Source organism: Herpailurus yagouaroundi, unplaced genomic scaffold (genome assembly GCF_014898765.1).
Source record: "Herpailurus yagouaroundi ecotype Mexico unplaced genomic scaffold, PumYag 160, whole genome shotgun sequence".
NCBI lineage: Eukaryota > Metazoa > Chordata > Mammalia > Carnivora > Felidae > Herpailurus > Herpailurus yagouaroundi.
Window position 1 is genome coordinate 48,101,965 of NW_024412401.1, and position 13,852 is coordinate 48,115,816.

The window sequence follows — 13,852 nt, forward strand, 5'->3', positions numbered from 1 at the left end:
TAGTAGGAGATTATATTTTCTGATGACCTAAATAAAAAAATCACCTCCTAGAATACCCTGTCATATTAGAACTACATTAAATGTTCTAAATAATTTATCTAAGTAAAGGTCTTGGTTCATCACATTCCCTTTGAAAGGTTTCCAGAACACATAAGCTGGAACATGGCCAGTGATAAGCTTTTAAAAGATAATCACTAAGTATTTATGTACCAAAGTTTAGCATTTTCAAACCACAAAGATCAAATGGTAGAGATCAACTTAAGAAAATAAAAAGAACATATCAAAAACAGGGGCACCTTTTCCAATCTCACACTCAGTGTAGCAACTCCTATTAACAGCAGCCCGAACAAATATTCAGCTATTTACCTGCAACATCCCTTTGCCTCCCACAATCCTTCCATGGCCAAGAAATGGCTCTGGCAGCAGTACTCTGTGGCTGGTCAGCTTTCTATATTAAAGGTTCTTTATTATGTCAACCTGAAACCTGCCACTAGGTAGTCTACCCACTGGGACTAATGTTGCTCTGTGAAGATACTCAAAGTAAGTCCACTTCCCTTTCTACATGAAGACTTTTTAGAAAGAGAACATCCAACCTGCCTCTCCTAGCCACCTTTTTCCTCTATTCATCTTCTACTTCCTTCTGATAACATCATTCCAGTGCCACTCTCCATTCACAGTCACAAAGACGGAGATGGTGTTTAGACTCGCTCTTACTGTAACACATGCATGTTCCTGTTAACACACAGAAATCTTCCCCATTAAAGCTATTCCAACATTATGCATTATTCTGTAAGATTGTTGACTGATTTAAAGCTCAGAAGACATGACTAAAAGGCAATGTTTACCTGTATTTGAGCGTCTTCTAATACCAAAGTCCCAACTTGAGGTAATATCGACTGACTGGGCATATACATAGCCCTGAGTCTCACCATTGCTTCCCTGAATTTCTGACCCACTGTCTCCAGGCATTGAAGGAGGATGAATCTTCTCTAGGTCAACATCATGATCAATGAGAACCATCTCACACATTCCTGTGTCATCACTGGTCACATGTGACTGTCGAATATGAGCTAGAATGATAGTTGGATTGTCCAAGAAGGCCATCCTTTCTGTGGGCCAATCTCCTTAAAAGGCTATTTTCTCCTCTTCATATTGTTTCACGTGCTCACCTCCCTAGAAACATGATGTACACAGCAATATTTAAGAATAAGGAAGAAAATGACTGAATCATTTTTCAAACAAATCAATGTGGTAAAATGCTACCTTGAAAATCAACATTTATCCCTGCACCTAGGAGCTTACAAGGATTAAGTCTAAGCTGAAAGGAAATCCTTATAAGCACTGGGAGCTACAGCTCTAGTCAATGAGATCTCCATGGTATCAGTGAGAATGGCTTCTTCTCTTGCAAAACAAATAATAGTGACTCCTTAGGCCACTCAAAACACATAATTACTGTTAAAACAATAAATTTGCCTTTCTTTCTCCCTTTATTCCCATGCAGTCTTCTCGTTACTTTATAAGGTCAGGGAGAACAAGTTGTATTTTCCTCACATTATGAGCTCCGGTATGAAACTGTATTTCTTTAGTTTACATTTCCCCCTCTTTGTCATAGGGCTGTGAGGTAACTAAAAGAACACAGACAATACCTTGAGTTACTAGGAATTTTGCAAAAATGTACCACCAAAGTAGTTTTGTTCAATAAATACATTTTCCTTTCTTCTGATTTAAGGTAACATTATGCTTTTCAAATAAACTTTATCAGGGATGCCTGGGTGGCCCAGTTGGTTGAGTGTCCAACTTCAGTTCGGATCATGATCTCACAGTTCGGTTTGTGAGTTCGAGCCCTACATTGGGCCCGCTGCTGTGAGCGTGAAGCCTGCTTCGGATCCTCTGTCCCCCTGTCTGCCCCTCTTCCACTTGCGCTCATTCTCTATCAAAAATAAATTGAAGGGGCGCCTGAGTGGCGCAGTCGGTTAAGCGTCCGACTTCAGCCAGGTCACAATCTCGCGGTCCATGAGTTCGAGCCCCGTGTCGGGCTCTGGGCTGATGGCTCAGAGCCTGGAGCCTGTTTCTGATTCTGTGTCTCCCTCTCTCTCTGCCCCTCCCCCGTTCATGCTCTGTCTCTCTCTGTCCCAAAAAAATAAATAAACGTTAAAAAAATAAATAAAAAAAAAATAAATTGAAAAAAATAAAAGGTTACAGAAATAAAATAATAAAAAAATAAACTTTATTAATCGAACTTCTTTGCTACCAAAAATTAATTGCTTTTTAATTTTTTTAGTCTTTTTTCTTTTTTGTAATGGTTTATTTTTGAAAAAGAGAAAGAGAGAGAGCATGAGTAAGGGAGGGGCAGAGAGAGAGGGGGACAGAACAGAGGATCCAAAGCAGGCTCTATGCTGACAGCAGAGAGCCCGATGTGAGGCCTGAACTCAAGAACCATGAGATCATAACCTGAGCAGAAGTCAGACACTTAACTGACTGAGCCACCCAGGTGCCCCCCCTCAATTAATTTCTTATTTTAGAAACCTCACTCTAAGAACTGCTTCCTGAATCCTGTTGAAACTAAAATGATGTTTCTTCTGGGAACAAGATGGTACCTCCTCAATTAAATGCCAATACTCAGCAAAGAAAACATGGTAGTCTCCCCTTATCTGTGGTTTCATTTGCTGCAGTTTGTTACTTGTGGTCAAACTTGGCCCAAAAGCAGATGATCCTCCTTCTGACATACTGTCAGAGATCAACGATAGTAGCCTAACGCTATGTCACAATACCTATGTCATTCAGTGTGCTTCATACCATCACATAGGCTTTTTCTTTGTTTGTTTTTGAGAGAGAAGGTGGGGGGAGGGGGGAGGGAATTCCAGACAAGCTCCATGCTGTCAGCACGGAGCCTGGCACAGGGCTCAATCCCACAAACCCTGAGATCATGACCTGCGCCGAAATAAGAGTCGGACGCTTAACCAACTAAGCCACCCAGGCGCCCCACATCACGTAGGCATTTTATCATCTGACATCACAGGAAGGTTGAGTATAGTACAATAAGGTATTTTGAGAGACAGACCACATTCACGTAACTTTTATTACAGTTTATTGTTATAATTGATCTGTTTTATTATTGCTGCTAGTCTCTTACCATGTCTAATTTGAAAATTAAATTTTATCATAGGTATGTACGAGTAGGAGAAAAAATAGTATTTACAGGGTTTGGTACTAGCCATGGTTTTCGGCATCCACTGCGGGTCTTGGAATATACCCCTGAGCATAAGGGGAGAGTACTGTAGTACAGAACGCTGGTTAGGATGAGGATGCGCAGGCAGGACTGGGTTCAAATCTTAACCCTGTCACTTGCTAGCTATGTGATCCTGGTCAAAATAAACTTAACCTCTGAGCCTGTTTTCTTTTTTCATTTATAAAATGGGGATCCCAAGGATAAGAGGATATATAAGAGATAATGCAGGTAAAGTGCTCTAAAGAACACCCGACACATAATTAAATAGTAGCTATTAATAATAATAATGATTATGGTAAAAATAATCACTACTAACTTCAGCTTTCAATTCTTGTTAAAAATAATCCTAAAATATATCAACATCTCATCCTTCTTTAGTAAGTTCACGGCACGTAAAATAAATGTGTGCTTCCTTTTTGACAGAGGACTCCACAAGTCACCTGGGTCACCTTCCACCTCCTTTAAAATTATTATGAGATGCAAGGAACATGAAAGCTGGATTGAGTATGTTCCTAGAACAGTCCTAGAAGGTATTTATTTTTAGAAAGACCTCTAACACCAGATTTCTTGTCATTTCTTTCTCCTAGAAATGGAACAAAGGGGGAAATCTAGTTAATAAATCATTATAAAGACTGAGGTTTTATAAATTTTTGTCTAGTAACACATTATACTGATATCACGTGGTAGATCTTAAAAATAAAGATACTGAGATTAAGAGAAAATTTAACTGAGGAGCACCTCTAATCAAAGAATTATACTAATCTTCATTTTTTCCTTCAAATATATTCATGGAGTAGTTCTATTACACTGAGGCTACTGGGAAATGCCAAAGTAAGGTATCGCTGAATCAAAAAGTTTACACCCTAAAACAGCCCTACTGTATTTCCTAATCCTTACAAGGAGATTTCTCCAAGTGTCACATTTCTGAGTTTCAGAAATGTTAATGTCAGCCTAACATTTTAAGTGTTTTAATCAGAAAACCATTACAGAATTAAAGGGGAACACTGAAATTTCACTTGTAAAAGTAATTACGATACCACAAAGAGATGTAGACAACCACGGAATTACTTATAAAGTATTTGACTATTTGTTTTGTAACAAAATCATAGCATCACAGATGGCCAAAGCTGCAAACATCCTTGTAGCCAGCACAGTGTCTCCCCTGTGGGGGTAAGGCAATGAGGCCCGAGCAGAATGGCAGGTGCTTTCAATTTCATATTGAACAATTCTCCCCTACAAAAACAAGGACTTTGGTGAGAAGCCACACATTTAACAGGCACTGACAAGTCAAAGGGCAAAGCAACAAAAGTGTACTGAAGTACCCTCAACAGAATCTTTTTTTTTTTTTTTTTAAAGAAAATGGATCTGCTCCATCACCTCTTATGAGGAAAAGAGTTATGGGCAAATACTTCTGAAGGCACACACCGATTCCCTAACTTTATCCTTCTGGTACAGAGGCCCCAAAATATCCCAACGGGAGCAGATATCTTCTCTATTAGTATACTACGACTTCATACAAGTTTACTTCATACTTAGTATACTGTGACTTCGTACAAGTATGATTCGCTCAACAAATATTTATTCAATACCAGTTCTGACAGGGAGTTCCCACAAGTCTGCCCTGGGAAACGTGCCTTCCCCATCCCATGACATGTACTTGAGGATTCACAAGGACAGGAGCCACACCACCACATCCCTTCTGGCAATAAAGGATCTTGCACACGGCAGAAATTCAGTAACGGTTGATGTCTGACTTCCAAGGACTGTATAATTTTGTAGTAGGGATAAGTCATACGTGAGCAAGTGTAGTGTGATCATGCAGAAAGGAATGCCTTTTTTTCTATGAATACAGACGCAAGAGCTTCTCTTCAATGTGCCCTTCAAAACTGTCACCTTGGGACACTAAGCAACCTATCCCAACGCTACTCTTCAGAACCAAAAGAACATGTTTTAAATCACTTAAGAGCAGCAAATTATCACTTGAAGGTAGATTTGATTTCTAAGACAAAGATATTCCCAACACAGATGAAAACAAGTTATTTTCTCTGATCAGTTGTGCAAAGATCAAAGATTTTTAAAACCTAATGTTGGTAGGGTTCAGAGAACTGAGCTCATGCACCAAGGGAATGTAAACTGACAGTTTTTAGATGGTAATGTGGCAATGTCTCTCAAAGTATAATGAGTATCCTCTGGGCAACCCTACTTGTAGGATTTGCTCTTAGGAGATAACTATGCAAAAATATTTATCTCAGGATTGTTTGTTATACTGAAAATCTGAACGTAACTTACACATCCATCAGTGGTGATGTGCCAAGGCAAATACATACAATAGAATACCACATAGTCATTAAAAATACATGGTAGAAAATGGATAAACAAAATGCGGTATATACATACAATGGGATATTCGTCAGCCTTAAAAAGGAAGACAATTCTGACATATTCTATAACATGGGTGAACCCTGAGGAGATCATGCTAAATGAAAAAAGTCACAAAAAGACAAATATCGTATGATTGCACTCATATGAAGTACCTAGAGTAGTCAAATTCATAGAGACACAAAGTAGAATGGTGGATGCCAGGGGCTGGAGGGAGAGGAAAATGGGGAATATTTAAAAGGTATATATAAGTTTAGGAAGATAAAAAGTTTGAGAGATTGATGGTGGTGATGGTTGCACAACAATGTGAATATACTTCATGCCACTGAACTGTACTCTTAAAAATGGTTAAAACAGTAAATTTTATGTTATATACTATATATATTACAATTTTTTCAGTTTACATTTTTAAAAAATGTCCAGGAAATGTCACATTAAACAAAAGTAAGTTTTCTTCTTGCTGTTTAATGACAGCCTTCTCAAAGCTTTTTTTTTTTTTTTTTTAAGTTTATTTAAGTAATCTCTACACCCAATAGGGCACTCGAACTCACAACCCTGAAATCATGAGCCGCATGCTCTACTGACTGAGCCAGCCAGGTGCCCCACACTTCTCAAAGCTTTTAAACTACTAATGTATATTGTGAACCTCTAAAAGTGGGGAATCTAGAAACGCAATATATCCCAAATCTCAAACTTATCTGATCCCTAAACATGTCTTCATCTAGGAACACTAACGCATATCAATGTGTAAGAGATTCACAAAACATGGTTCAGAAATGCTACTCTAAATGTTCACAAACGCTGTTTCTTTGGGCCTTGAATGCCGTCCCTGGATATTACCAATTCTTGATTGAGATACCTGGTCCTTTTTATATATCTTTGGGCCATTAGATAAACAATTTCAGGCTCCAGGAGATCTGCTCCCCTAAGATGTCCTACTTTTCTAAGATTCTCCCACTTTTTACTCCAGGTTCCTCAAAGCACAAGAGATTTGTTTTACTAAAAATGAAAGCAATAGAGACATCCACACAGAGTGGGAGGACATGAGATGCCCCATAATGACAGCCATGTTTAACGTACTGGGTAGGTCTCTCTTTATACTTACTTCATTTGTTCAACAAATACTTATTAAGTTCCTACTATGTGCTAAATATTGTTCTAGGTACACTTTGGATGCTATTACCACTTTACATAACCATTTGTGGTCATTAGTGACCATGCAACCTGCCTGTGTTAACTTTGAACATGCCCTAAACAGGGAAGTAAAATTTTAGTAGGTTTTAATGGATATCAAGTCTTAATACAAGTCTATTTTTAAAAACAATTTTGGGGGCACCTGGGTGGCTCAGTTGGTTGAGCAACTGACTTTGTCTCAGGTCATGATCTCCGGATTTGTGAGTTCAAGCCCCACATCCAGCTCGCTGCTGTCAGCCTGTCAGCACAGTCTGCTTCGGATCCTCTGTTTCCTTCTCTCTGCCCCTCCCCCACTTATGCTCTCCCAAAGATAAATAAATATTTTTAAAAATTAAAATAAAATAACTTTTTTTTAATGTTTGTTTATTTTTGAGAGAGGGAGAGACAGAGTACGAGAAGGGGAGGGCAGAGAGAGAGGGAGACATAGAATCTGAAATAGGCTCCAGGCTCTGAGCTGTCTGCACGGAGCCCAACGTGGGGCTCAAACCCACAGAGCACGAGATCATGACCTGAGTCAAAGTCAGACGCTTAACGACTGAGGCACACAGGCACCCCCGATCAAGTATATTTTTTTTAATTTTTAAAAAATGTTTATTTATTTTTGAGAGAGAGAGGCAGAGCATGAGTTGGGGAGGGGCAGAAAGAGAAGGAGACACAGAATTCAAAACAGGCTCCAGGCTCTGAGCTGTCAACCCAGAGCCCAAATACAAGTCTATTTTTAATAATAACTTTATACACACTCTCCAAATTTTCTTTGCAATGGCTTATAGAAAAACATAAGATACAACACAGTAAAAAAGTAGATGAGAAAAGTGGCAGAGGATAAGCAACTCTGGATGAATGTTGTAAGATCTTGTACATTTGCCACAGGAAGACTGCAGAATCCCAGAAGCAAAAAGCAATCATAGTAACTAAACTTAACTTAAAGCTACCTTTTTAGGTGGATTAATTCATATAATTCTAAAAATAATTCTATGAGATAGTATTTCTGTCTCCATTTTATAGATGAAAAAACTGAGGCACATCAAAAACCTGCCCAAAGCCAAGATAGTTAATAATTCTGAGAATCTTAAGCATTATACAGCCTCTCAAAACAAAAATGAACAAAGCATTACAACAGTCATAATAAACAAGATTTTAAAAAATCCTGTTGTTGAGTTATTTGGGATCTGGGGCCTTACAAAAATTTCTCCCAAGGGTCTTTGTGGAAGATATAATACAGTAAATGCGTTATGCAGAATAGACATTTAGCCTCCCCTCCACTCATGCAACTATGATTTATACCACAGTAGTGCATATAATGGTTGTTCAAAAATAAAAAAAAAAAATCACAAAATTTTACACAAGAAAGGAACTTCAAAGATCATTTACTTGTTGACCTGAAACCACAGAGGAAAGGTTTACTTTAAATTCCCAGTTAGATGTAAGTATCTTCTTAAAATCCCTAGATTTATGCAACTTCAGCTATAAGCAAAGTCCATACCTGAAATATTCTACTTCTTTTTTTTTTTTTTTTTAAATTTTTTTTTTCCAACGTTTTTTATTTTTGGGACAGAGAGAGACAGAGCATGAACGGGGGAGGGGCAGAGAGAGAGGGAGACACAGAATCAGAAACAGGCTCCAGGCTCTGAGCCATCAGCCCAGAGCCCGACGCGGGGCTCGAACTCACGGACCGCGAGATCATGACCTGGCTGAAGTCGGACGCTTAACCGACTGCGCCACCCAGGCGCCCCAATATTCTACTTCTTTAAATAACCCCAGCACAAGCAAATGAGCCCCCTCTATACTTCTTTACTCCCTAAGGACCTGACATAGGTCTTGAACATGACTTAAATCGCTCAAGTCCAGCCAATGATTTAAAGGATTCCCTTTCCTGGACTTTCAAAACACTCTGTACACCCACTTCCCTCTGCCAAACAGACTTCAAGCCCCCTCACCTGCAATCTGTGAAAACTTGTCTGAATAAGCAACAGCCTGAGGCTTCTCCAAGGTCTGCAAACTCCCAATCAAAAATTACTGCTGCCCCATCAATGTGTCATATAAATGTTGGCATGTTAATTGTGTATTTATAAGATTGTTAATGGTTAGTTAATTTACCTCCCACACTATTATTGTACTTGAAATGATTTAACGTCTGCTGAGGGAGTTAACAACATGTAACAGCAGATGTGAGATTTTTTTTTTTTTTTTACCTTTCCTCACTGTACCCCGACTTCATGCTATTAGCATTAACTTCAAGTTAAACCTGATTCCTATACAGGACTCCTTAAGAGTGTTATAGAAGCACTCACATTTATTTTGCACAAGAAACGATCACAATTTAGGAAAACAAGCCTTTTTATCATTATAAAGTCTTTCATTTATAAAAACCAACAGATCCTGTGTTTTACTAAGATTTCAACATCCTCTGATCCAGTTAAACTTCAAAGTTCATACCTCCTGAAATTTGAAAATTATTGAAATGACCATTAAAATAAAATGCACTTTATTGCTTTAAAATCTCTTTTTCTAACTCTCTAATTTAACTCTAAATTAAACCTTCATTTATTTTTTAGACCAGCAAAAATTAAGCTTTTTGTTCCTTTAGAGAATTAAAATCTCCACGTAAATATGCCTAATTTCATTAAACAGTAAATGATGAGACTCTATATCTGGAGAGTTTAATTTTTTCTTTCATAAAAGTACTTGCTAGACTCAAAACAACCAAAAAGAAATGCTTGTATCTTCTTTTAAATAATATGGGATTCATTCACGAAACATCATTGAGAGCTAGGCACTGGGAATACTACAAAAAATTGTACGAACACTGGCCTGCACCTTCCAGAGCCTTACAAACTTTGGCAGATGAGCTACCTCGTGTACATACATTAAAGTAATATAAGGTAACACATACTAACCACCAAATAAAACACTAATATGTTTTTCAAGAGACAAGAAAGTTACAGAAGGCTTCAGGAAGGAAGAAAGTCACATCTAGGGATGACCAGGCTTTCATTAGGCAGAAACAGAAGAAGAGTAATTGATGATGTTTACTGAGAGCTCTTATTATCAGCTGTACTTTCATGTATATTTCATCCTTACAACCACCCCAAGAGGTAAGTATTAATATCATCCCCGCTTTATAGATCAAAAACATTAAGGCTTATGGGAACTAAACAACTTGTACAAGATGGGTTTTTAAAAGGCCAGTCAATGCAGTTCCTCCCATCAAGAGGAGGAGTCTATTTCCCCACCCCTGAATCTAGGCTCAGGCTGTGATTTGCTTTGACCAACAGAATGTAATGGAAGGAATGTCTGAACCTCAGCCTCAAGAGACCTTGCAAACTTCTGCTATCACCTTCTTTGGAACACATGTGAATCAATGAAAGAAGCTTGGGAAAAATTAATTTCAAAAAAAGAAAAAGCGGCTTGGGATAAAAGACCATGTGGACAAGCTCAGCTGTCCGTGATTCCAGTTATCCTGCTGAGGTCTGATACGTGACTGAGGCCATCTGGGACCAGCCAGACCCCCACCAACCTACCAGGAGACCAGGTTTTCTCTCCTGTAAAATGTCTCTTTTGGAACAAGAGACCCTGGCCCTTGATTTTTCTTGGGCCACTAACCTCTACCTGAAATGTCTCTGAATCTTACCATCTGCCACATCCAGTTAAAAGATGGTAGTGCACAGTAAACTTGTCCACGGACACACCCGAAGGGGAGAGGACAGTGGCCATAAATCAAGGTATTAGAGAACCTTGGGGGAGCCACCTAAAGCAACAGGCTATAAGAAACTTACTTTTAGAATTTATTCATATTCTGCATTCTATCCTATAATATACTGCACCTGTATTATTTTAACAGGAAAAAGTTTTACCTTTGAATACATCACTAAAACTGATAATCCAGGAATATATACCATGCTTACTTTGTGGCTTCCAATATTCCCTGGCACATACTGGAATTCTCATAAACCCAGTTTGGACAGCAAGGCCTAGTGGAGAAACAGACTCTGCTATAAGAAATGTCTGATTTTGTGAAGATAGAATGGCATTTTATCAATGGGCCACTCAAGGAAGGGCTGAATTTTGCTCAATAGAGGTTTCCTATGACAAGTATGAAGAACAACTGTAGGGGCACCTGGCTGGCTCAGTCAGAAGAACATGCAGCTCTTAATCTCAGTGAGGGCACCTGGGTGGCTCAGTTGGTTAGGTGTCAGACTTCACCTCAGGTCATGGTTTCGTGGTTCATGAGTTTGAGCCCTGCGTCCGGCTCTGTGCTGACAGCTCGGAGCCTGGAGTCTGCTTCAGATTCTGTGTCTCCTGTCTACAGTCATACCACCCTAAACGCGCCCAATCGCGTCTCATCCCAGAAGCTAAACAGGGTCGGGCCTGGTTAGTACTTGGATGGGACATTCTGTGTCTCCCTCTCTCTCTGCCTCTCCCTCACTCACGCTCTATCTCTTCCTCTCTCAAAAATAAACATAAAAAAAAAAAAAAAAGAAACTCCAGTTTTATTGTTCAAGCCCCAAAGAGATTACTTAAAATGAAACCTTAAAAAAAAAGAACTGTAATTATTAATAACACCAAACTATATATAAAGTTGCAAGCACAAGTTAGACTAAAATCTGGATTTTTATGCAGCCATTATAAAGCAATCAGTATTTTTGAAGTGTTTTGAAATAATGCTTAATAGCTAGTAATAGATGTGAAACTTCAGAAAATCTAACCACCCCACCACCCCCAAAACTCCAAACATGCCAACAGCCAGAAATGGCTGTTACAATAAATCTGCCAGTTTGGTGCAATGCAGCCCTAAATTATTTTTCCGTTGGGGGTTGTCTCTCTGACATAACTAGATTTGATTGACACTTGTGGCAATAAACAAATAATTTCAGATTTTACTTTAATATTTCAGGTAAAAGTGTTTATAGTTTTACCTACAGTGAAGAAATGAATAATGCCAGAGAAACAAGACTGCTTCCCAGTGTGAAATTTCTGAAATATTTCAGTATAGGAGCTGAAACCATAAATAGCACTCAACTGCCCACCAAATACTCATTCACTGATTACATTCATCTGACAGATATCTATAAAGCACTTACTATGTGCCAGGCACCAGAGATATAATGCTAAGAAAAAGATTTGGCCCCTGCCTTCCAAGAAGCTGAAAGTGTGTATGGTAGTCAGAATTCAAAGATGACTCCAGAAATTCTTGTCTCTTGATATCCATGCAATTGTGTCACGCCCACTCCTCGAGTGTGGATAAAACCTAACCAACAGAGTATAGCAAAAGTGTTGGGGCTGGTGTGGCGGCAGGTGCCGGGGGGGGGGGGGTGGTGTGGAGGGTAAGTTACACCCTGATTACTGTTATATAAGACTCCATCATAGGCAACTGAAGAGCGGTATCTTCCTGCTGACCTCAAAGAAGCAAACAGCCAAGTTATGGAACAACATACGGCAAGGATCTGAGAATAACCTGCAGGCACTGAGAGTGGCCCAGCCAACGGGTAGCAAGAAATGAGGACTTTAGTCATACAGCCACAAGGAAATGAATTCTACCTGAAAGAGCCTGGAAAGCAATCTTTCCCTCATCAAACCTCCAGATGTCATCCCTTTGAGACCCTCAGCAGAAAACCCAAATGAAGCTGTAACTCCTGACCCGTTGAGAGACAATAAATTTGTATTGTTTTAAGCCACTAAGTTTGTGTTAATTTGTTAAGCAGCAATAGAAGTGAAAATAGCGCAGGAAAACAGCCTAGACACCTCTGCCTTGATATACAACCCAGTTTTACTCACCTGCCCCTTCTCCCCAGCAGACAACACCCAGAACTTTCTGAACATGGTTCAGCCTTTGGTAATGATAATCCCCTTGAGATGTGCCCCTCTCCACTACAAACCTTATTCTTCAAAGTGGAACTCAAGAATCCCATCCTGTGAACTCATCTCCAATTTGCAGGGTCCAAAATTTTTAAAAGCACTTTATGTCTACCTTCAATATAGTCAGTTATATGAATATCATGTATAAGGAACTGATTTCAAACTTTTTCATCCAATTCTAGAATCTGAAATGTGGTTACTGTATAGAGGTATAAATCTCTCCCCCTGCCCAATCATTTGTAAAGTTGCTAAAGGTAGGAATACCTAGACCCCAACAGTAATGCAGTGGTTCTAATGTGATGGTTCTCCATTGGAAGGTGATTTTGTTCCCCAGGGGACATTTGGCAATGTCTGGAGACATTTCTGGTTGTCACACTAGGGGTGGGTGCTGTTAGCATGTAGTGGATAAATGCCACAGATGCTGCTAAACATCCTGCAATGCACAGACAGTACCCACAACAAAGAATTATACCTCCCCAAAAGGTCAGTGTCAATGATGCCAAGGTTGAGAAACTCCGCTGTGATGTGTGAAGCCACTAAATGTGTGGTAATTTCCAACCCCCTCGGAACAGTTTCATTTATACTGAGACTAAACTATACAACTTTCTCGCTAAAATCTCTGCTCAAATCTTCGAAGGTACTAAACAAGCTCAACGCCCAGCATCTGTTTACTGAAATTTTAAGATGCCCTAAGGAAAATCAAAGCCTAAATTGCTACAGTAAAGACAAGTTGCATTCCATCATCAAACTTGATCTGAAGCTTATCCACCCTTCTTCATCTGGCTACCTCCTACTAATTCCTCAAAATCCAGGTCAATGGTCAATTCTTCCAGGAAACCTCCCCAGTGAATCCCACACAGCAGGTTAGCTGCTCCCTTCTGTGTGGCCCCACTGCGCTGCACTTTGTCACTAGTTCCACCAAATAATTTACCCAGCACGGTGCCTGCTGGTAGTAAGTACTATGCGTTTGTTGAATTTATTCATACAACAAATACTTATGGAAGCCTACTACGTGCCAGGCACTATTCTAGAATGCAAAGAGTACAGCAGAAAACAAAGCAGAAAGTCCCACCCTCACTGAGTACACATTCTAGTGGGGGAGACAAGCAAAACAAAAGAGTAAATTATATGCTAAATTAGAAGAGCTATGGTAGGGACACCTGGGTGGCTCAGTCGGTTGAGTGTCCGACTTCC

General features: G+C 39.4%; 1 protein-coding gene across 7 annotated transcripts in view; it reads right to left on the bottom strand.

Moving 5' to 3' along the window:
• The window catches only part of MAPKAP1 (MAPK associated protein 1), a 245,077-nt gene that overhangs the window by 213,857 nt on the left and 17,368 nt on the right, over positions 1-13,852 (bottom strand). For 6 of the 7 annotated variants that reach the window (XM_040482325.1, XM_040482323.1, XM_040482324.1 and 3 more), the window contains one exon: positions 846-1,173. The exons of the other annotated variant lie outside the window; for it this stretch is intronic. In XM_040482325.1, the coding sequence (XP_040338259.1) occupies positions 846-1,104 (259 nt within the window). In that variant the 5' untranslated portion in view covers positions 1,105-1,173. The remainder of the gene's footprint in view (positions 1-845; positions 1,174-13,852) is intronic. 7 annotated transcript variants of the gene reach the window in all.